This window comes from Oncorhynchus gorbuscha, linkage group LG18 (genome assembly GCF_021184085.1).
Source record: "Oncorhynchus gorbuscha isolate QuinsamMale2020 ecotype Even-year linkage group LG18, OgorEven_v1.0, whole genome shotgun sequence".
NCBI classification, from domain to species: Eukaryota; Metazoa; Chordata; class Actinopteri; order Salmoniformes; family Salmonidae; genus Oncorhynchus; species Oncorhynchus gorbuscha.
In genome coordinates this window covers 49,300,161-49,323,020 of record NC_060190.1, presented here as the reverse complement: position 1 = coordinate 49,323,020, position 22,860 = coordinate 49,300,161, and the positions used below count along the sequence as shown (strand labels likewise).

The 22,860-nt window shown below is 42.0% G+C and overlaps 2 protein-coding genes across 4 annotated transcripts in view; both read left to right on the top strand.

The window, feature by feature from the left end:
* Positions 1-519: 519 nt before the first annotated feature.
* On the top strand, positions 520-11,597 carry LOC124003721 (adaptin ear-binding coat-associated protein 2-like). Its single transcript, XM_046312266.1, has 8 exons — positions 520-678; positions 5,078-5,178; positions 7,248-7,352; positions 9,087-9,168; positions 9,275-9,383; positions 9,475-9,616; positions 9,726-9,810; positions 10,510-11,597. The coding sequence occupies exons 1-8, from the start codon at positions 578-580 to the stop codon at positions 10,547-10,549; spliced, it is 765 nt and encodes a 254-aa protein (XP_046168222.1). The 5' UTR covers positions 520-577; the 3' UTR covers positions 10,550-11,597.
* A 588-nt stretch (positions 11,598-12,185) lies between these two features.
* The window catches only part of LOC124004281 (rootletin-like), a 44,926-nt gene continuing 34,251 nt past the window's right edge, over positions 12,186-22,860 (top strand). For 2 of the 3 annotated variants that reach the window (XM_046313067.1, XM_046313066.1), the window contains exons 1-4: positions 18,199-18,543; positions 19,157-19,283; positions 20,954-21,099; positions 22,329-22,520. In XM_046313067.1, coding sequence (XP_046169023.1) covers positions 18,490-18,543; positions 19,157-19,283; positions 20,954-21,099; positions 22,329-22,520 — 519 coding nt within the window. In that variant the 5' untranslated portion in view covers positions 18,199-18,489. Of the gene's footprint in view, positions 12,344-18,198; positions 18,544-19,156; positions 19,284-20,953; positions 21,100-22,328; positions 22,521-22,860 lie in introns of those variants that run through there. The other variant, XM_046313068.1, reaches the window with a different exon arrangement.

Genomic DNA, 22,860 nt, shown 5'->3' with positions numbered 1-22,860 from the left:
GTGGCAAATGCAGAGAAGCACTTGGGTGTATGAGATTTTGCTGCAGAAGTGACAAGATGTTTTGAATGAAAGTGTCCCGTCCTCCCAGGCTGCTGGCCTGTAGTAGGATCAGATAGGAATAAAGTGGTGGAATAGGGGTGAGGTTAATGGGTGCAGGGTTAGTAGGTAGAGCATTTTTATTTCATACAGTGTAATGACTGCATCCTGCGGAATAGTAGGCTGATCTACAGCCAATGCAGTGGGTGGCGGCATGTACCTATAACATTTGTTTGCGGACCGCCATACTACCAAAGAAGATATGCGTGTATTTATATATACATGCAATGACATTTGGAATGTCTATTCTTTTGTAAGTGTAATGTTTACAGTGCATTGTTTTGTTTGTTTATTTCACTTGCTTTGGCAATGTAAACATGTGTTTCTCGTGCCAATAAACCCCTTAAATTGAATTGAGAAGGTGACTGTAGTAGTCATCCTCTCCAAGAGAGGCGCTCTTGAGCTGTAAACGTTACAGTGAAGTGGGTTCATTCTCCCCCTATAGCAGTTAGAAGTTTGGAAGGTTTTTTTACTTGCCAAAATGGCACTGGCAGACGACGGTAGTTACGAGTCAGTGATCTGTGTAAAGCCAGAGGTTCATGTGTACAAGATCCCACCCCGTGCCACTAACCGTGGATATCGGTGAGTTATTTTATGAACCCCACTTTGTTGATGAACTTTCTTCAAAATACTCGTTATTAGCTAGCTTGCTAATGCGTTAGCAAATCAACATGAACAAGTGGAAACTTGGATGATCCAGGAAGACAAGGTTGTTGCTAGCTAATGTTAATTTGAAAGTATTCAATTATTGAATGCATAAAATGGAGAGTAGATGAATATTGTTTCAGGGATAAAGTTTTGTATTCATTTAGTTTGCTACCTATGCAGCAAGTTAACTTTCAATATGCTGTGAGGTGGCACCTTTGTTTGGCTAGCTAACTTGCTAGCTTCTAAATAATGCTAGCCAGGTGAGTTAAGTTACCAATTAACTTTAACGAGTAGTTAGACTGATATGGTTCGCTCATAGTTAACAAGTTCAAGTAGGCAAGTCTGCTTTATTTTGGAGTGTATAGAATGCTAAATAATTCGGGACTCCCTAAAACATGCCACTTAGGTACAAGTGACTTTTCGTAACAGGTTAGGAAAGCATTTTCGCTAACCCATACTCTTATTAATAGAGTACCACAGTATGAGTCATAATACCCATAAAACCTAGCGGTCAAACAGGGAAATGGTTCCACTCGTTTTTCAACCATTAGTTTTTCCCATATGGGGATTTTAGGAACTTAAAATAAGGGCTGTGTTTTGTGTAGGCTTACCCTGGCGTGTAGTTTTGATAACTATGTAAATATCTTTAGCGTAGCACCCCTTATTATCAACATATTCAACAGTGTTTAAGAAATATTACCTTCTGTCTTATCTTGTGATCAAGCCATCAATGTTTGACATTTCAGTGGAAAAACTGAGCAAAAAAATTACCTCCTGTATTATCAGCATACGGTCCCCAGTTATTGGTCACCTTACTATTTTGCTCAATTACAAATAAATACCCACATAATTTAGTTTTTTTTTAAACACCATCCTCGTATCTGAAGTGTTTACTAGATATTTGACTAGTTGGCTAGCCTTCCAGTAAAAAAAACAGACTTGCCTGTCAACTTTTCATTGCGTAGCCCGGTGTGCATTGGATGACTACTGGCTGTATGCGAACGAGCGATGCGCGTTTTGACCAATACTGGCTGTATCCAAGGTTCACACAACAGAATGCAGCACGAGACTGAAGAGAAGAGACAACCAATTTGATAGTTACATCATCAGTGCACGTTCTGGAAAGACAGCGGGGGAGTGGAAAGGAAGTTTGCCAGAACTTACAGCAGCACATCCCCTGAACGATAACGAAGAGGTAGGTGGACAGATGACTCGGTCTATTTTGCTAGCACAGACTGGAATGTGTTCTGGGATTCATCCAATGAAATTGAGTATACCGCCTCAGTCACTGGCTTCATCAATAAGTGCATTGATGACTTTGTCCTCAAAGTGAATGTACGTGCATTTCCCAACCAGATGCCATGGATTACAGGCAACATCCGCACCAAGCTAAAGGCTAGAGCTGCCGCTTTCAAGGAGCGGGACACTAATCCAGATGCTTATAAGAAATTCTGCTATGTCCTGCTATGACAAACAGGCAAATCGTCAATACAGGACTAAGCTTGAATCCTACTACACCGGCTCTGATGCTCATCTGATGTGGCAGGACTTGAAAAATATTACGGACTACAAATGGAAAGCCAGCCGCGAGCTTCCCAGTGACGCGAGCCTACAGATGGAGGTAAATGCCTTTTATGCTCACCTCAAGGCAAGCAACACTGAAGCATGTATGAGATCACCAGCTCTTCTGGGCGACTGTGTGATCACGGTCTCTGTAGCTGATGTGAGCCAGACCTTTAAACAGGTCAACATTCACAAAGCTGCGGGGCCAGATGTATTACCAAGACATGTACTCTAAGCATGCTCGGACCAACTGGCAAGTGTCTTCACTGACATTTACGACCTCTCCCTGACAGAGTCTAATACTTAATTCGCATACCGCCCCAACACATCCACAGATGATGCAGTCTCAATCGCACTCCACACTGCCCTTTCCCACCTGGACAAAAGGAGCACTTATGTGAGAATGCTGTTAATTGACTACAGCTCAGCGTTCAACACCATAGTGCCCACAGAGCTCATTACTAAGCTAAGGACCCAGGGACTTGACACCACCCCCTACAACTGGATCCTGGAGTTACTGACCGGCCGCCCCCGGGTGGTAAAGGTAGGCAACAACACAGGGGGTTGTGGACCTGGCAGTGTGGTGCCAGGACATCTCCCTCAATGTGAGCAAGACGAAAAGGAGCTGATCATGGACTATAGGAAAAGGAGGGCCGAACAGGCCCCCCATTAACATTGAAAGGGCTGAAGTGGTGCTATCATGGTCCAAACAACAAGACAGTTGTGAAGAGGACACAACAGCTTTTCCCCCTCAGGAGACTGAAAAGATTTGGCACTGGTCCCTAGATCCTCAAGTTATACAGCTGCACCATCGAACATCCTAACCGGTTGCATCACCGCCTGGTATGGCCACTGCTCAGCTTCCAACCATAAGGCACTACAGAGGGTAGTGTGTACAGCCCAGTACATCAGTGGGGCCAAGCTTCCTGTCATCCAGGACCTATATACAAGGCGGTGTCAAAGGAAGGCCCCAAAAGTTCAGACTCCAGTCAACCGTCATACTGTTCTCTCTGCTACCACACGGCAAGCGGTACTGGATCGCCATGTCTAGGACCAAAAGGCTCCTTAACATCTATGGGATCAGTGTCGTCACCGCGCGGGACGGTTGAGCTAACGTAGGCTAATGTGATTAGTGTGAGGTAACTAAACAAAACATGCCAGGACATAGACATATCTAAAGGCTAAGGCAGAAAGTTTAACAACAATTTAAGCTAGCTGCATTGTTCAATTTACAGTAGCTATTAGTGAAAGAATACAATGCAATTGTTTGAGGAGAGTGCATAATTATGAATTTAAATGTATTTAAAAACCAATTAGGCACATTTGGGCAGTCTTGATACATTTTGAACAGATATGCAATGGTTCATTGGATCATTCTAAAACTTTGCACATAGAGACTGCCGCAATCTAGTGGCCTAAATGTGTATCAATGTAAATAATCCAGGTGGCCATTTTGAGTAATTGTTCAGCAGTCTTATGGATTGGGGGTAGAAGCTGTTAAGGGCTTGTAAGTATTTCACAGTGAGGTCTACACCTGTTGTATTCGGCGCATGTGACAGATAAGATTTGAAACATGCATGACTGTACCAACGGTAACAACTACTTACCAACCATGACTGACTGTCTGCATGTTTGAGCCTCTGTAGAATGTCCCGTGCTCCCAGCTAACACTAACATTTCCTGTCACATTATTTGAGAGCAGATTTGTTTGAGGTTCCTTAAGCATGCCACTTCGATACAGCTACGACTTTTTCATATCAGTTTAGTATACTTAATGTAGCAGGTAAAGTTAATTAGGTTAAGGAGTTGCCCTATTTCCTGGGGCAAATGACCTCAAGTTCAGCCTGCTTTGTGGTTACTCCATTGGGCAGGTGATTTTAGATTTATTTTCTCCTGATAACAACCAATATACAAAGAATTCCAGAAGGTTAGTCATTTTGGCAGTTTTGGAAAAAGTACCCAATTGTCATACTTGAGTAAAATTAAAGATGCCTTAATAGAAAATTACTCAAGTAAAAGTAAGTCACACAGTAAAATACTACTTGAGTAAAGGTCTAAAAGTATTTGGTTGTAAATATACTAAGTATCTAAAAGTACAATTATAAATCCTTTCAATTTCCTTATGTTAAGCAAACCAGGCGGACACATTTGAGTTTTATTAATTTACGTATTGCCAGGGGCATGATCCAACTCTGACATTCATTTACAAATGCAGCATGCGTTTTGTGAGTCCGCCAGATCAGAGGCAGTAGGGATGACCAGGGATGTTGTCTTTGATAAGTGTGTGAATTATACCATTTCTGTTCTGCTAAGTATTCAAAATGTAATGTACTTTTGGTGTCAGGGATAATGTATGGTGTAAAAAGTACATTTTCTTTGGGAATTTAGTGAAGTAAAAGTTGTCAAAAATAGTAGTAGTAAAGTACAGATACCCCCAAAATCTACTGACTGTAAGTAGTTCTTTACACCACTGCTTTTTGGTTCCTCCCCTGTGTGTAGGTGAAAAAGGTACTTAACATTTTCGCCCAAGTGATCAATCATCGAGAAACCAAAAAATACTCCTGACTTCACCTTCATGTCAATCCCTGCATCCCATGCTCTTTAGAAAGAGCAAGCTACTGATGTGCTTTATGTAGCCTAAGACTCCCATTCTGTTGCATGGCTTGAGATTGCAATTATTGCATTACACTGTTGAGTTTTAGTAAGCCCAAAAGCTCTGTAGCAAAGCAGTCATGACATGCAGGAAGGGTGCTTCACTTTGTTTTTGCAGAGCTGCTGACTGGAAGCTGGATGAGCCAGCATGGACTGGCAGGATGAAAATAATCTCCATAGGAAAGCTTGCCTATATCAAGCTAGAGGACAAAAACTCAGGTAACTACATCTGTCAGACTGTCATGGCTACATCTGTCAATACAGCTGTTGCACTCATGTCTGTCACCTTGTCTGCTTCATATATGCATGCATACAGTTGAAGTCGGAAGTTTACATACACCTTGGACAAATACATTTACAGTTTCACAATTTGACATTTATTCCTAGTAAAAATTTCCTGTCTTAGGTCAGTTAGGATCGCAACTTCATTTAAAGAATGTGAAATGTCAGAAATTGGGTAATTTATTTCAGCTTTTATTTATTTAATCACATTCCCAGTGGGTCAGAAGTTTATAGTCAATTAGTATTTGGTAGCATTGCCTTTAAATTGTTATACTTGGGGTCAAACGTTTCTGGTAGCCTTCCACAAGCTTCTCACAATAAGTTGGGTGAATTTTGGCCCATTCCTCCTGACAGAGCTGGTGTAACTTAGTCTGGTTTGTAGGCCTCCTTGCTCGCACACGCTTTTTCAGTTCTGCCCACAAATGTTCTATTGGATTGAGGTCAGGGCTTTGTGATGGCCACTCCAATACCTTGATTTTGTTATTCTTAAGCCATTTTGCCACAACTTTGAAAGTATACTGGAGTCATTTATTTACTTTTCTGCTCTTTTGCACACCAATATCTCTACCTGTACATGATCATCTGATCATTTATCACTCCAGTGTTAATCTGCAATATTGTAATTATTCGCCTACCTCCTCATGCCTTTTGCACACATTGTATATAGACTCCCCTTTTTTTCTCTGTGTTATTGACTTGTTAATTGTTTACTCCATGTGTAACTCTGTGTTGTCTGTTCACACTGCTATGCTTTATCTTGGCCAGGTCGCAGTTGCAAATGAGAACCTGTTCTCAACTAGCCTACCTGGTTAAATAAAGGTGAAATAAATAAATTGTCCATTTGGAAGACCCATTTGCAACCAAGCTTTAACTTCCTAACGGATGTTTTGAGATGTTGCTCCAATATATCCACTTAATTTTCCTACCTCATGATGCCATTTATTTTGTGAAGTGCACCAGTCCCTCCTGCAGCAAAGCATCCCCACAACATGATGCTGCCACCCCTGTGCTTCACGGTTGGAATGGTGTTCTTCGGCTTGCAAGCATCCCCCTTTTTCCTCCAAACATAGCGATGGTCATTAAGGTCAAACAGTTAGATTTCTGTTTCATCAGACCAGAGGACATTTCTCAAAAAAGTACGATATTAGTCCCCATGTGCAGTTGCCAACCATAGTCTGTCTTTTTTGTAATGGTGGTTTTGGAGCAGTGGTTTCTTCCTTGCTTGAGCGTCCATTCAGGTTATGTCGATATAGGATTAATTTTTTACTGTGGATATAGATACTTTTGTACCTGTTTCCTCCAGCATCTTCACAATGTCCTTTGCTGCTGTTCTGGAATTGATTTGCACTTTTCGCACCAAAGTGCGTTCATCTCTAGGAGACAGAACGCGTCTCTTTCCTGAGCAGTATGACGGCTACGTGGTCCCATGGTGTTTATACGTTCATACTATTGTTTGTACAGATGAACATGGTACCTTCGGGCATTTGGAAATTGATCCCAAGGATGAACCAGACTTGTGGAGGTCTAAATAAAATATATATAAAAAAATCTGAGTTCTTTGCTGATTTATTTTGGTTTTCCAATGATGTCAAGCAAGAGGCACAGAGTTTGAAGGTAGGCCTTGAAATGCATCCATAGGTACACCTCCAAATGACTCATTATGTCAATTAGCGTAACAGAAGCTTCTAAAGAAAATACACAATTTTCTGGAATTTTCCAAGCTGTTTAAAGGCAGTCAATTTAGTGTATATATATACACGTCTGACCTACTGGAATTGTGATACAGTGAAATAATCTGTCTATAAACTATTGTTAGCAAAATGACTTGTCATGCACAAAGTAGATGTCCTAACCGACTTGCCAAAACTATAGTTTGTGTAGTGGTTGAAAAACTAGTTTTAATGACTCCAAACTAAGTGTATGTAAACTTCCGACTTCAACTGTATATAGATATATGTATCTCATGATTTCCATCTTTTAGTCTAACTGAATTCTGTATTTCTTAGGAGAGTTGTTTGCCCAAGCCCCAGTGGAGCAGTATCCTGGATGTGTGGTGGAGGCAGTCACAGATTCCAGCAGATACTTTGTGGTTCGGATAGAGGACGGCAATGGTAAGATGCCATCACAATCAGAAAGGCACCAGCAGAAATACGTCACCATGCAACCTGATATGCTGAGAAAATATATACAGTGGGGCAAAAAAGTATTTAGTCGGCCACCAATTGTGCAAGTTCTCCCACTTAAAAGAGAGGCCTGTAATTTTCATCATAGGTACACTTCAACTATGACAGACAAAATGAGAAAAAAATCCAGAAAATCACAAGGATTTTTAATGAATTTATTTGCAAATTATGGTGGAAAATAAGTATTTGGTCAATAACAAAAGTTTAGCTTAATACATTGTTATATACCCTTTGTTGGCCATGACAGAGGTCAAACGTTTTCTGTAAGTCTTCAAGGTTTTCACACACTGTTGCTGGTATTTTGGCCCATTCCTCCATGCAGATCTCCTCTAGAGCAGTGATGTTTTGGGGCTGTTGCTGGGCAACACAGACTTTCAACTCCCTCCAAAGATTTTCTATGGGGTTGACATCTGAAGACTGGCTAGGCCACTCCAGGACCTTGAAATGCTTCTTACGAAGCCACTCCTTCGTTGCCCGAGCGGTGTGTTTGGGATCATTGTCATGCTGAAAGACCCAGCCACATTTCATCTTCAATGCCCTTGCTGATGGAAGGAGGTTTTCACTCAAAATCTCACGATACATGGCCCCATTCATTCTTTCCTTTACACGGATCAGTCGTCCTGGTCCCTTTGCAGAAAAACAGCCCCAAAGCATGATGTTTCCACCCCCATGCTTCACAGTAGGTATGGTGTTCTTTGGATGCAACTCAGCATTCTTTGTCCTCCAAACACGACGAGTTGAGTTTTTCCAAAAAGTTCTATTTTGGTTTCATCTGACCATATGACATTCACCCAATCTTCTTCTGGATCATCTAAATGCTCTCTAGTAAACTTCAGACGGGCCTGGACATGTACTGGCTTAAGCAGGGGGACACGTCTAGCACTGCAGGATTTGAGTCCCTGGCGGCGTAGTGTGTTACTGATGGTAGGCTTTGTTACTTTGGTCCCAGCTCTTTGCAGGTCATTCACTAGGTCCCCCCGTGTGGTTCTGGGATTTTTGCTCACCGTTCTTGTGATCATTTTGACCCCATGGGAGTGAGATCTTGCGTGGAGCCCCAGATCGAGGGAGATCATCAGTGGTCTTGTATGTCTTCCATTTCCTAATTGCTCCCACAGTTGATTTTTTTCCGACCATGCTGCTTACCTATTGCAGATTCAGTCTTCCCAGCCTGGTACAGGTCTACAATTTTGTTTCTGGTGTCCTTTGACAGCTCTTTGGTCTTGGCCATAGTGGAGTTTGGAGTGTGACTGTTTGAGGTTGTGGACAGGTGTCTTTTATACTGATAATTTCAAACAGGTGCCATTAATACAGGTAATGAGTGGAGGACAGAGGAGCCTCTTAAAGAAGTTACAGGTCTGTGAGCCAGAAATCTTGCTTGTTTGTAGGTGACCAAATACTTATTTTCCACCATAATTTGCAAATAAATTAATTTAAAAATCCTACAATGTTATTTTTCTGGATTTTTTTTCTTATTTTGTCTGTCATAGTTGAAGTGTACCTATGATGAAAATGACAGGCCTTGCAAAATTGGTGGCTGACGAAATACTTTTTTGCCCCACTGTATATTTTGGGCAAAAAAAATCTGTTGTAGTTTGAAAGGTTAATTGAAATACAGTATTCTAGCTAGTACATCGGTCTTCTCATGAACTTCTTTTTTTAAAGGACGACATGCATTCATCGGCCTGGGATTTGCTGATCGTGGGGACTCCTTTGACTTCAATGTAGCTCTTCAAGATCACTTCAAGTGAGTCAACCTCTTTTGTCTATCCTCTCTTTGGTTTTGGCATCAACATCCATTTTTACATTGGAACATTAAGTACAATCTAACAAATCTGCCCCTTTTTCTACAGGTGGGTAAAACAGGAAGGTGAGCTGGCGAAAGAGGAAGCATCTCAGAGCACAGCACCCAAACTGGACCTAGGCTTTAAAGACGGACAGACTATCAAGATCAGCATTGGGGTGAGCATAAATGGTAGAATGAGAAACAAAAATGGGATGAAGAAAAGGTGATAGACATGCTAAGAAGGGATAGGGATTTTCTTTGTCTTAGAACATAAAGAAGAAGGATCCAGGTGCCAAGTCTAGGCCCATGGGCAGTGGCCTTCTCCTTCCTCCACCAATGGCTAAGGGTGCAGTCCTTGTATCCCCTCCTGGAGGCCAGCAATCACCTCCACCTACGCAGTCTAACACAGGTAACCTCATTAGGCTATAGAGCTCAATGACCCAATGTTCCATTACCACTGCTCAAGCACATGTTAACATGGATAATTCTACGTCTACTTTTTTTTTCACCCCCTCCAGCCTCTCTCTTAGATTTTGGAGGTCCGGTCCCTGCCACCCTGCCCACTGCAGACCTGTGGGGAGACTTCACAGCAGCTGGTGCCAGGTCAGTTTTAGAGCTAATGGTTTAGACCAGAGATGGGCAACTTTGATGGGTGTGGAGGCCACACAAATCAGAACTCATCATGATGGGCCGCAGTTGCTCGCAATTATGTGTACACAAACAGCTAATTTCCTGTAATTATACACATTTTTCCATAGGGTGGTGGGAAATGTTTGCAGTGTTTAGTATTATATCTGAGTGAGACTAACAAAATCAATGGGGTTTCCCCCCGATGGTAATTCAACTATGATAACAAGTTTAGATAGCTAGCTTGTAAGTCGCTCTGGATAAGAGCGTCTGCTAAATGACTTAAATGTAAATGTAGCTGCAAAATTCACTTAGCAATCGGACTTTGTTTTTAGCTGACATGGCCTAATTGACTGACTCTCATAACAAAAGAAACTGCTGATGCACAACCAAATTTCGAAATCGCACCTTGTGTATTCTACTATTCTAACTGGCAACAGTAAGTTAAGACCCCGACTGAGGAAGTTGGCAGGCCTTATGCATGGTGTTGTGGCAAGGGAAACTGACTAGAGATCACAGGGTTACTAGCTCAAATCCCTGATGAGTTTAACTCTCTCATCCCGTTGGGTGAAGCATTTAAACAGTTTGATGGGGGGGGCCATATCAACATTTTGTCATCCATTCATGTTGTTAACCTTCTCACATTCACACATCATCCTCTCCCCCTCACCACAGCTCCAGTCAAGACACTGCTAAAGGATGGGTGCAGTTTTAACTGTGAGATGGACTACACACACAGGCTCCTAACATTCCCTGGACAGAATGATTGTGAGAAATTAAATGTGGGGAGCTCAGTCAACTGACAGGTTGCTTGGCACAAATGATGCTCTACATTACATACTCATTGTTTGCCTATACAAATGTATAGATTCAAACTATCACAAGTCAGTGATTGACCAGCACATCCTTTTTAGATACAAAGACAATATTACAATTTTTTAGATACTTTAACTATGCAGTCAGAAGTGACCCTTCATGTTGTTGCTGATCAAGTATATTTTATATTTCTGTCACTCTGACCACCTGAAAATTATGCATTCCATGTTAATGACACCTTCAGGTGGTCTACTCATCTATGTCCCTCCCTCAATTTCTCTCCATTTTACACAAATCTGGATGTCAACCTTTCTCCTCATAACTGTCATCTGACCCTTCACCTTACACTACTCCTCGCTACAGCCCAGTACCATCATCTCATTGAGGCATCCAACATGATTAAGTGTAAAGTTTAGTATTTGTATGCCTTATTTGTTGTTGAATAGGGTGAATATTTTTAGTTTTTATGTCCAAGTATAACTTTTGTCACTCTTGAAGGACAGGTGTATGTCTGTCATTTCACAAGGTTGGGAGTTGTCTACTTCAATGTTGCTTTCCAACCACTTTCAAATTTTACTCTTGGCTTAAGAGAACGTATAGTATCTGTTCATATATTAGTCTATCTTGGGCAGCCAGATCAAACCAATGTCTAGTTTGGATTTTGGTTAATATGTGGTGGTAGGTTGGAGAAAGGCAACATTGACAATTATTTTATTTGTTTACATAGCATATCATGTATCTTTTAGCTACCTTTCCTGTTCCTTTTTGTTGAGTGGCCTTTGTCAACCCATACTTTACCCTACTAGTGCCTTTCAGCGAATGGACAGTTGGATGTTTGAGCAAATATTTGTCACAAATTAAAGCCAAAAGTGCCTTTTACGCAAATCAAAATCACCTGTATAAAATGTAAAGCGACACTTTATTGTAAATAAACCATTTGTTGTTCATTTTTTCCTTTTCTGTTTTCATTGTCTGGTTGACTTCCCACTACACAGGTAAGGAAACAGTGGTAAGCGTGTTTAACAGGTAGTTATTTTGACTTTAGATGAAGTCTGTCTCCTTGGTTTCGTCTCCATGACTGGTGTTTGTTTGGTGAAGTATGTCTGACAAGCCTCTCCGCAAATGTTTTGCTTCAGTGTACAAGAGAAGGAAATATGCCAGTGCATGTCATCTGACACCAGAATTCAGGATTATATTGTTTTATTAAGGTGTTAAGACTGTTTGACTGAAACTGTCACTGGCAACTGGAGAATGTGCCAGGGTGAGTAGTGTGTATTAAAAAATATATATATTAGATGTACCATATTCTACGCATTTACTTTTAGATAAAGTTGTTAGCCTAATAATGACACTGCAAAGTGGATTGAAGGCTACATGTGTCACAACTGAGTACTTTTCTACAGAACATTGGGCTATCGCTCTTAATATTTGCTTGGCCCTAGAAGACATTGCTCATGATTTACTGGACTTAATAGATAGACTTTCATGCTTATGGTACAGTGCCGATCTCGGGTATCAAGTCCCTCCCCGGAAAGGGTTTGGGGGAGAGCTGGAAGCAAATCGACGTCAGCAGCATATTGCTGCAAGTTGGCTGTCTAGTAAAACATTTAAAATCCGAAACGGTAGTCCAAGTATCCTGCTCTCGAATACGAATGGAGTTGACAACTATGCACTCAACCCTTATGCATTCTAGGTAAGGTAATGGCACTCGTTTGAATGGGCTGTGATTTTGGAAAGGAAGTGGTGAATGTCCTTCGCAGAGTATCGGCTACTCTGTTTATTACGGGAAACGAAAGGAAATACTATCTATTTTCACTGGATGTCCGCGTTTAATTGGGACCATCGTCCATAAAATCAGGGAAGCGTTAAGGCGGCATATGGCCTCCATGAAGGCAGGCAGATGCAACCGTATCGGTGATGCGATTTTAATGCACGACATGTTTACGTACCCGTCGTGCACGCAAGATCATCACATTTGTCACTGAAATGGTGTGTTTTGGAAATCCATTTATTCTGCAACAATGTTGCCGGTTAACAAGCAATAGGCGTGTTTTGCGAATGCGATGATTGTAACATCAGTAGGCTGGCGTTACTCTGGGTGACCTAACTTCTCGCTTTGCAACATTGTTTCCAAGTTTTTGAAACGTTGATTGGGCGCGTCAGTGGGGGGCCATTGTTGTGGTTGGTCACGGAAGTCTGGGTTTCATCAAATCAAAAGTTTATTGGTCGTGTACATAGATTTGCAGGTGATGCGAAATGCTTGTGTTTTCTAGCTCCAACAGTGCAGTAATATCTACCAATACACACACTCCCATTAAGAAATATTAACGTCATAGTCAACATAGTTACAAGAACTAATGCAAAAATCATGCAGTACACTCAGCAGCAAGCAGTGTGGCAATTACACCAGCAGGCCCCAGTGGCAATAACTTAATAAGACCAGAAGTTTACCTTGACTTTGAAGAGTTCCAGTGTTGGATGGCCATAGCCAGCTTGCTAACATAGCATCCCTCTGTGACAAAACTGCATATTTTAGTGGCCTTTTATCGTCCCCAGCACAAGGTGCACCTGTTTAATGATCATGCTGTTTAATCAGCTTCTTTATATGCCACACCCGTCAGGTGGATGGATCATCTTGGCAAAATAGAAATTCTCACCAACAGGGATGTAAACAAATTTGTGCACGAAATGTGCTTATAGTGCGCATGGAAAATTTCTCCAATCTGTGACCAATATTTTACATGTTGCTTTTATATTTTTGTTCAGGGATATAATGCTATGTGTATAGACAGTATATTAATATAGAAGGTGTGTACAGCAGTAGTTATAGGATGAGCCATCACTACAATACAATATATACATATAAAGTGGGTAAAACACTAAATATATATATATATATATATATATATATATATATATATATAAATTGGGGTGGTTCAGCTTAGTATAGCGGAAAGATTGTTGCTTCCATCAGTGTAATTGTCTGCATCATTTCCAATACCCATATCTTTTTTTGGTAAATATATATACACGTACAAACATATGCATACGTAAACATTTATACATATACATACAGTGGGGAGAACAAGTAGTTGATACACTGCCGATTTTGCAGGTTTTCCTACTTAAAAAGCATGTAGAGGTCTTTTATCATAGGTACACTTCATCTGTGGGAGACGGAATCTAAAACAAAAATCCAGAAAATCACATTGTATTATTTTTAAGTATTTTATTACTTAAAAATCATACAATGTGATTTTCTGGATTTTTGTTTGATAAAAATGACAGACCTCTACATGCTTTGTAAGTAGGAAAACCTGCAAAATCTGCAGTGTATCAAATACTTGTTTTCCCCATAAATACATACCTATATACAGTGGGACAAAAAAATATTTAGTCAGCCACCAATTGTGCAAGTTCTCCCACTTAAAAAGATGAGAGGCCTGTAATTTTCATCATCGGTACACTTCAACTATGACAGACAAAATGAGAAAAAAATCCAGAAAATCACATTGATCACAGTGATGTTTTGGGGCTGTTGCTGGGCAACACAGACTTTCAACTCCCTCCAAAGATTTTCTATGGGGTTGAGATGTGGAGACTTGTTAGGCCACTCCAGGACCTTGAAATGCTTCTTACGAAGCCACTCCTTCGTTGCCCGGGCGGTGTGTTTGGGATCATTGTCATGCTGAAAGACCCAGCCACATTTCATCTTCAATGCCCTTGCTGATGGAAGGAGGTTTTCACTCAAAATCTCACGATACATGGCCCCATTCATTCTTTCCTTTACACGGATCAGTCGTCCTGGTCCCTTTGCAGAAAAACAGCCCCAAAGCATGATGTTTCCACCCCCATGCTTCACAGTAGGTATGGTGTTCTTTGGATGCAACTCAGCATTATTTGTCCTCCAAACACAACGAGTTGGGTTTTTACCGAAAATTTATATTTTGGTTTCATCTGACCGTATGACATTCACCCAATCTTCTTCTGGATCATCCAGTTTTAGCAAACTTCAGACGGGCCTGGACATGTACTGGCTTAAGCAGGGGGACACGTCTGGCACTGCAGGATTTGAGTCCCTGGCGGCGTAGTGTGTTACTGATGGTAGGCTTTGTTACTTTGGTCCCAGCTCTCTGCAGGTCATTCACTAGGTCCCCCCGTGTGGTTCTGGGATTTTTGCTCACCGTTCTTGTGATCATTTTGACCCCATGGGGTGAAATCTTGCGTGGAGCCCCAGATCGAGGGAGATCATCAGTGGTCTTGTATGTCATCCATTTCCTAATAATTGCTCCCACAGTTGATTTCTTCCGACCATGCTGCTTACCTATTGCAGATTCAGTCTTCCCAGCCTGGTGCAGGTCTACAATTTTGTTTCTGGTGTCCTTTGACAGCACTTTGGTCTTGGCCATAGTGGAGTTTGGAGTGTGACTGTTTGAGGTTGTGGACAGGTGTCTTTTATACTGATAAGTTCAAACAGGTGCCATTAATACAGGTAAAGAGTGGAGGACAGAGGAGCCTCTTAAAGAAGAAGTTACAGGTCTGTGAGAGACAGAAATCTTCCTTGTTTGTAGGTGACCAAATACTTATTTTCCACCATCATTTGCAAATAAATTCATAAAAAATCATCCTACAATGTGATTTTCTGGATATTTTTTTCTCATTTTGTCTGTCATAGTTGGAGTGTACCTATGATGAAAACTACAGGCCTCTCTCATCTTTTTAAGTGGGAGAACCTGCACTATTGGTGGCTGACTAAATACTTTTTTGCCCCACTGTACATACTTTTTTTTTTGAATATATCTTTATTATTCCCTGCAAACCCTACTACCCTTCCCCCAATTGGAGTAAACTAATACATATCATGCACATTTTACAGACGCAATCTATTTTACAATAGTTATTTTGTTTTCCTCTATTTCTTACGTCCATCCAGTTTGATTTGTATTTGTAACCGTGCTATTTCACAGCATTTCTGAACCTATATATAAAACAGCATGTTAACATTATTAAAGTGACCAGTGTTGGATGACTATGTACATAGGGCAGCAGATACTAAGGTGCAGGGTAGTGACAGTGTCAGGGCAGGGTACTGGGCATGGGTGGCAAGTGATGACTGTTTAGCAGTCTGATGGTCTGTAAATAGAAGCTGTTTAACAGTCTCTCAGTCCCATCTTTGATGCACCTGAACTGTCTCCGACTTCTAGATGGTAGTGGGGTAAACAGGCCATGGCTCGGAAGGGGTCAAGCAGAATTTCTTCAGCTTCCTGAGGTTGAAGAGGCACTATTGGGGGAAGCTTAGTCAGTTGTACAACTGAATGCCTTCAACTGAAATGTGTCTTCTGCATTTAACCCAAAGCCTCGGAATCAGAGAGGTGCGGGGGGCTGCCTTAATTGACATCCACATCTTCAGCGCTAGCGGAACAGTGGGTTAACAGTGGGTTAACAGTGGGTTAACAGTGTGTTAACAGTGGGTTAACAGTGGGTTAACAGTGGGTTAACAGTGGGTGCCTTGCTCAGGGGCAGAACGACAGATTTTTACCTTGTCAGCTTGGGGATTTGATTGGTTACTGGCCCAACGCTCAGTGATGTGAAAGCCAAGTAACTTGAAGCTTTTGACAATACACCCTAACTGTAGCCTATAACAATGTAATATTCCCCAAAAGACTATCTTAATTTATATATTCACAATAATAATAGTTAGTATTAGTCGTTTGTAATTCTGCCTGACCACAATTTATTTATCCTTTATAGCAGAACAGCTTACATTTGTAGAATGCAAAGACTACTCTTTCTCGCTCTAGTTTAGATACCACTGTACAGTATTACATGGACATTCCAGGGGTTACAGCAGAGAGTTTGGCTATAACTGACAAATGAACGAATCCTTATAGCCTACGGGTAGCCTATACATGCTTTACCAGAGGACAGAAAACAGACTCACACCTAAGATTCATTACACAGGTTAAACCTGTCTGAGCTATAATAGGCTAGGCCTAGTTTGCTAACTTGCTTATTATTACAGTACTGGTAATTGCATGGTAATAGGATCACTTAGGGCCTGGAGTCATTACTCTCATGACCTGACCAGCAAAAATTGTGGGGCCTTTGTTGTAGACTTTAAGATATGCTTTATGATTAACCTAAGGTTATGTTTCCAAGTTAACCTATTCACAAAGATTCAAATGCTGATCTTGCATGCTCAAAAAAGTATCTATTACCCTTGCCTCTATACAATGCAGCTCTGCCAGGACACCACAAGAGGGCCCTTAACCCAAAACAAACCCTAAAAACTGAATGTTGGGCTGTAATATTTAACATTGTCCGAATATACAGTAGTTATGTGGCAGTATAAAATGTCTCAATATTTGATACACACCTTTCAAAATGACAACATGCTGAAGGTTGTGGAGGTGTGGTTAAGCTGAGCTTTGTGAATAGAGGGGTCTGTTATTGACATTCTGAGTCCCTCTCTTTTGTAGGCATGTCTGTTACCATGGTAATTCAAGCATTGAAGTGGTGTGGCAGGCACAGTGATCAAGCTGGGCCCCCAGATACTGAAAAGGGGAACACATTTGTTCTGCTTTTCCTTCCTTGTCGTTCATGTGTTGTGTGTGTTAATATATTGTCACATTATAAACAGTGACCGACATGTAGTCACCGTCACCAAATATCCCATGTACAGAGGGGTGTAGGGGTCATGGATGCCCCTTAACGTGGCCGCCCTCATGATTATTCATACTGTGTAGCCTAACAACACTTCCTTGTCTAATTCTATATGACAGAAGAAAGTACTGTATGTCACTAATAGGCCTGATGAAAGGACACACAGACTTCTTAAAGGTCCAATGCAGCTGTTTTTATCTCAATATCAAATCATTTCTGTTAAACAAGTATGTACCCTACTGTGATTGTGTCTTTTTGACCAATTTAATTTAAAACAAAAATAGTTTCTTTAAAAATCCCAGTAAGGTTCTGAGGAGTATTTATGTCTGGAAATAAAGCACTTTTGTGGGGAAAGACTAATTCTGATTGGCGAATTCAGAATTCGTTTTTTTTGTGTGTGAAGCTATTGTGTCTTTTTGACCATTTTAATTGGCTTCTCTTTCGTCTCTTTCTTATTGATCTATTAACTAATTCACCCCCTGCTGATGTCACCAGGCAGGCTAGAACTCCATCCCACCAAAACTTCCTAAACAGCTTTTACACCAAGGGCATTATAATCAATTTCACAGTATTATTCCAACCTCATAGTTTTGAAATATATCACGTTTTTGTCTGCAATGGGCCTTGAAAACCCCGTACAAAGCACACTGTGAATTTGTGCGGGCTACAAATTTCCTCAACATTTTGTTGATAACCACTAACATTTGCATCAGATTTGTTTTATCCAATAACAATTTATTTAGTTAGCCCTACACTCGACTGCAAAAAAATATCTAATTAAACTGCATGGGTGGCCAGGCAAAGAATGCAAACGGAAGCGCTCCTCGGGAGGGAGGGGGGATTTAAAATCTACTAATCCCCCTGTCCTCAATCTTTCGACAGTTCTGGAGAGAAGGACCGAGCAGGGCAGTCACCTGTGGGACGTGTAAGAAATCCTGAGATTACAGCAAACTATCACAACGTTCTGGACTGTCTGTATAGCATACATATGCTTTTATTTTTTATAGTTGCTAATGTGTCGTTAATTTAGATAAGCATTTACTCGCGTGCATCCGTTAATTGCGATCTACATCGAACGGTTAATCCTATTTGATAACGCTCCCAGCGCACGGGACTGGAGCGACAAAAGTGTATTTTTCAGGCCTGAAGATATTGCTGTTATTGAGATATTCCTCAATGAGCGACACAGAGAATTCCAACACGGATTCCAAATTGGAATCTGTTATACAGGTGATGTCATGGCCAGTGCATGATTGCACTTTGATTTATCGTTCTTTTTTATGGTGAATTGGTATTATGGTGAATTCTCCTGTAAATAATTGATTTTCAGAAATATCAATATGCCACCAATATGTTATAATTATGTAGGCTAGTTGTAATTACAATAGACTTCTTCACTGGGGATGCTGATGGTGTAACACTTCGACAGAGATGCCATACATTCTGCTCTATGTTGTGTGCTGAAAATGTGTATGTGCACTCTGCAGAGTGTGAGGTCAGTGTTCTATTCTGAACACAGCTCTGTGGTAGACAGGAGTGACTGCTGAGACACCACCTGTCCTCATGGCACTGTGCACTGCAGGGCCCTGAGCTTTAGTCTGTCTCTGAGGACATGAACTCACAAGTAAGATAAGGATTGCAGAAAGGGTAATAAAATGGAAATTGGAGATTTTATTTGTCAAAAGTGTCCACATTCAACAGGATAATCAAAGTAGCCTCACACAATACTAGTAGTTGGCTGCAACAGCTGTTATCCTATCTTCAATGTACATGCTCTCTCGCTTTCTCTCCCCCTAACACTCCTTTCTCCAATATAAATGCTTCTGTGTCTGTCTTCTACCAGAGGCTGGAGGAGAGTGTGTTGTCTGAAGAGAAGAGGCTGACAGTCCGAGGCACCTCCCCTGAAGACCCACCTACGTGTTTACCTGCACGAGTCCGAGAGATCGTTACCAAGAACCTCAACGAGAGCCGTGAGTGGGATAGAGATAAAACTGCTGAACAGTTAATCAAATGTCTACCCTAACTATTTGCATTGACCCCCTTTTTATTTGCGCCTACTCTCTTGCACCGGCTCTATGCACACTCACTGTACTCTACCCACACACTCACTGTACTCTACCCACACACTCACTGTACTCTACCCACACACTCACTGTACTCTACCCACACACTCACTGGACTCTACCCACACACTCACTGTACTCTACCCACACACTCACTGGACTCTACCCACACACACTCTCACTGGACTCTACCCACACACACTCTCACTGGACTCTACCCACACACTCACTGGACTCTACCCACACACTCACTGTACTCTACCCACACACTCACTGTACTCTACCCACACACTCACTGTACTCTACCCACACACTCACTGTACTCTACCCACACACTCACTGGACTCTACCCACACACACTCTCACTGGACCACCCACACACACTCACTGGACTACCCTACCCACACACTCACTGTACTCTACCCACACACTCACTGTACTCTACCCACACACTCACTGGACTCTACCCACACACTCACTGTACTCTACCCACACACTCACTGTACTCTACCCACACACTCACTGTACTCTACCCACACACTCACTGTACCCTACCCACACACTCACTGTACTCTACCCACACACTCACTGGACTCTACCCACACACTCACTGGACTCTACCCACACACTCACTGGACTCTACCCACACACTCACTGGACTCTACCCACACACTCGCTGTACTCTACCCACACACTCACTGTACTCTACCCACACACTCACTGGACTCTACCCACACACACACTCACTGGACTCTACCCACACACACACTCACTGTACTCTACCCACACACACACTCACTGTACTCTACCCACACACACACTCACTGTACTCTACCCACACACTCACTGGACTCTACCCACACACTCACTGTACTCTACCTACACACTCACTGGACTCTACCCACACACTCACTGGACTCTACCCACACACTCACTGGACTCTACCCACACACACTCTCACTGGACTCTACCCACACACACTCTCACTGGACTCTACCCACACACTCACTGGACTCTACCCACACACTCACTGGACTCTACCCACACACTCACTGGACTCTACCCACACACTCACACATACTATACAGTCACAATTCAACACACACACTACATACTCTCACACACACAAAACACACTCACATGTAGACACACTTTCACACTCTTCACTTATGCTGCTGCTACTCTGTTTATTATCTATACTGATCACCTAGTCACTTTACCCCTACCTACATGTACACATTACCTCCACTACTTTGTTCCCCTGCACATTGACTCGGTACCGGTGCTCCTTGTATATGGTCTCGTTATTGTTATTTTGTGTTACTATTTCCAAAACATTTTTTTACACATTTCTCATAATTTTTAACTCTGCATTGTTGGGAAAGGACTCGTAAGTCAGCATTTTATTCTAAAGTCTACACTTGTTGTATTCGGCGCATGTGACAAATATGATGTGAATTGAGTGTCCAAAAAATCACATGTTTTCAAAGTAGTGTCCTGAATATTGAATGAAGTGCTGTGCTCTTCATTAACACAAGTGGTTGTCTGCACCTCTCTCTTTCCCCTCCCCACCCCAGCACCAGGAGCCATGTCCTCCGTGATGTCTGTCCAAGAGGAGAACCGGGTGCTGCAGGTAGAGCTGGGAAGGCTGGAGGATCTGCTGGCCCATAGCAGGGCAGACCGAGATGAGCTGGCTATCAAATACAGCGCCATCAGCGAGAGGGTAAGAGACAGAGAAGAGAAGACAGGAAAAAGAGATTGGAGGGAGGGAGGGGGGAGGGGGGGGGAGGGGGAGAGAGAGAGAGAACAGTAAGTAAAAGATAAAATTTGATTATCCAGGAAAAGATAACAGGATTAGATGTGAAGTACATAAGTAAATGGAGGTTGAGAGAGGGAGAATGAATGCATTTGTTGGCGATTAGTAAGAGTTCTCTTAATTATTAATTTGGGCTGGTTGTAGTACTACACTAACCTGGTTGCTAGAGGAAAATCTTTCCCATAGAGGACTAGTCAGAGGAGTTGCCATACACCAAACACGAAAGACAAAGTAGGCCACAGAGGGGAATTACGTAGGGGCATTTCACAGACACATATAAGGAATACCAATGTACCCCTATCTCAATTCTCCTTTTACTATTTCCTTTGTCTGCTTGGAAGAGTTTTGTCCGTCTCCTTGGTTACGGGACTGGAATGAAGTGAAGTGGCATGTTGCTATGGCGTTCGTCACCCCTGGTGATTGTAAACAGAGGCTTCAGAGGGGAGGAGAGGGGGGGGATCAGGCCAGAGTGGGGAGGGGGGGGGGGGTCAGTAGTATGGCGTTAGAATTTAGCCTAACTAAATGTGGTTGTACATGCAAGATTGTCAGCTCTAAAACAAACTGGAAATATCTCCTATGTTACCTTTGATCTCCAGATGTTCTTCAAATGGTGATTCAGATAACCAGCAGTTGAAATGACTCTTCTGACAAATGAAACTGATGTAAATGTAATGCTAAAATCCAACATCCAGGCTACTATAACATGAATCCACGTCAGTGCTTTATGGCTAAATTGTAGAATAGAGCGGCTTATCTGTATAGACCCAGTTGTTGAGACCTACAGAGGTTCCTATGGAGACAGGTTTGTGTTTACTGCTTAGACTGAACTGTGGTGTTCTCCATGGAGAGGCCCTGAACATTCATTACAGTGCTGTTTGCAACCTCAATCACAGAGCCCTCGGAGAAACCATTTTGATCAGATACGGGTAGGTAGATGTAACTACCTTGCACCATGCAACAATCCTGAATTTATAACATAGAATTATGTTAAAACATTTCAGCATATTTTATTTATTTTCTATAGCATACCTGGCAAACCTGAAGAAAGAAAGGGGTTACATATCAGTCTGAGTTCGTAAGGCCGCGACTCCCCCTGTGCATCATCCCCCCCCCCCCATGTGTTCTCATCCACATAGCTAGAGCAGGCTCTCCGCCTGGAGACAGGTGACGGGGAGCGGGATTCACCAGAGTCTCGCAGCCAGGCTCAGCAGAACATGGACCTGCGCCGGCGTCTGGACGAGGAACAGGCAGCCTACAAGCGTAAACTCACAGCCTACCAGGAGGGCCAGCAAAGACAGGCTCAGCTGGTGCAGAAACTGCAGGCCAAGGTATCACACTATGATGCATCTGTTTCCATTCACCTCCCATATATTTGGAGGTTAAAGGGTGTTTTACTAGTTCATTTATAGGCCCGTAATTGTCTGTCAACCCTCTCAGTTGTCAACAGAAGAACATACACATGAACATAAAGCAGGTGATGGCAGTGTTTTCTTTTCGTGGTTGTAATACGGGATGTAAAGCTCATGAACCTCATAGATGCCTTCCTGTATGACATCACTGTCCTACAGACTCTCCCACTAAGAATGAAAACATTTGATGCTGACAAATGGGAACCTGATGCTGATTACCTAGTCTATATTATGTCACCAGTCAGAGAGCAGATCACCT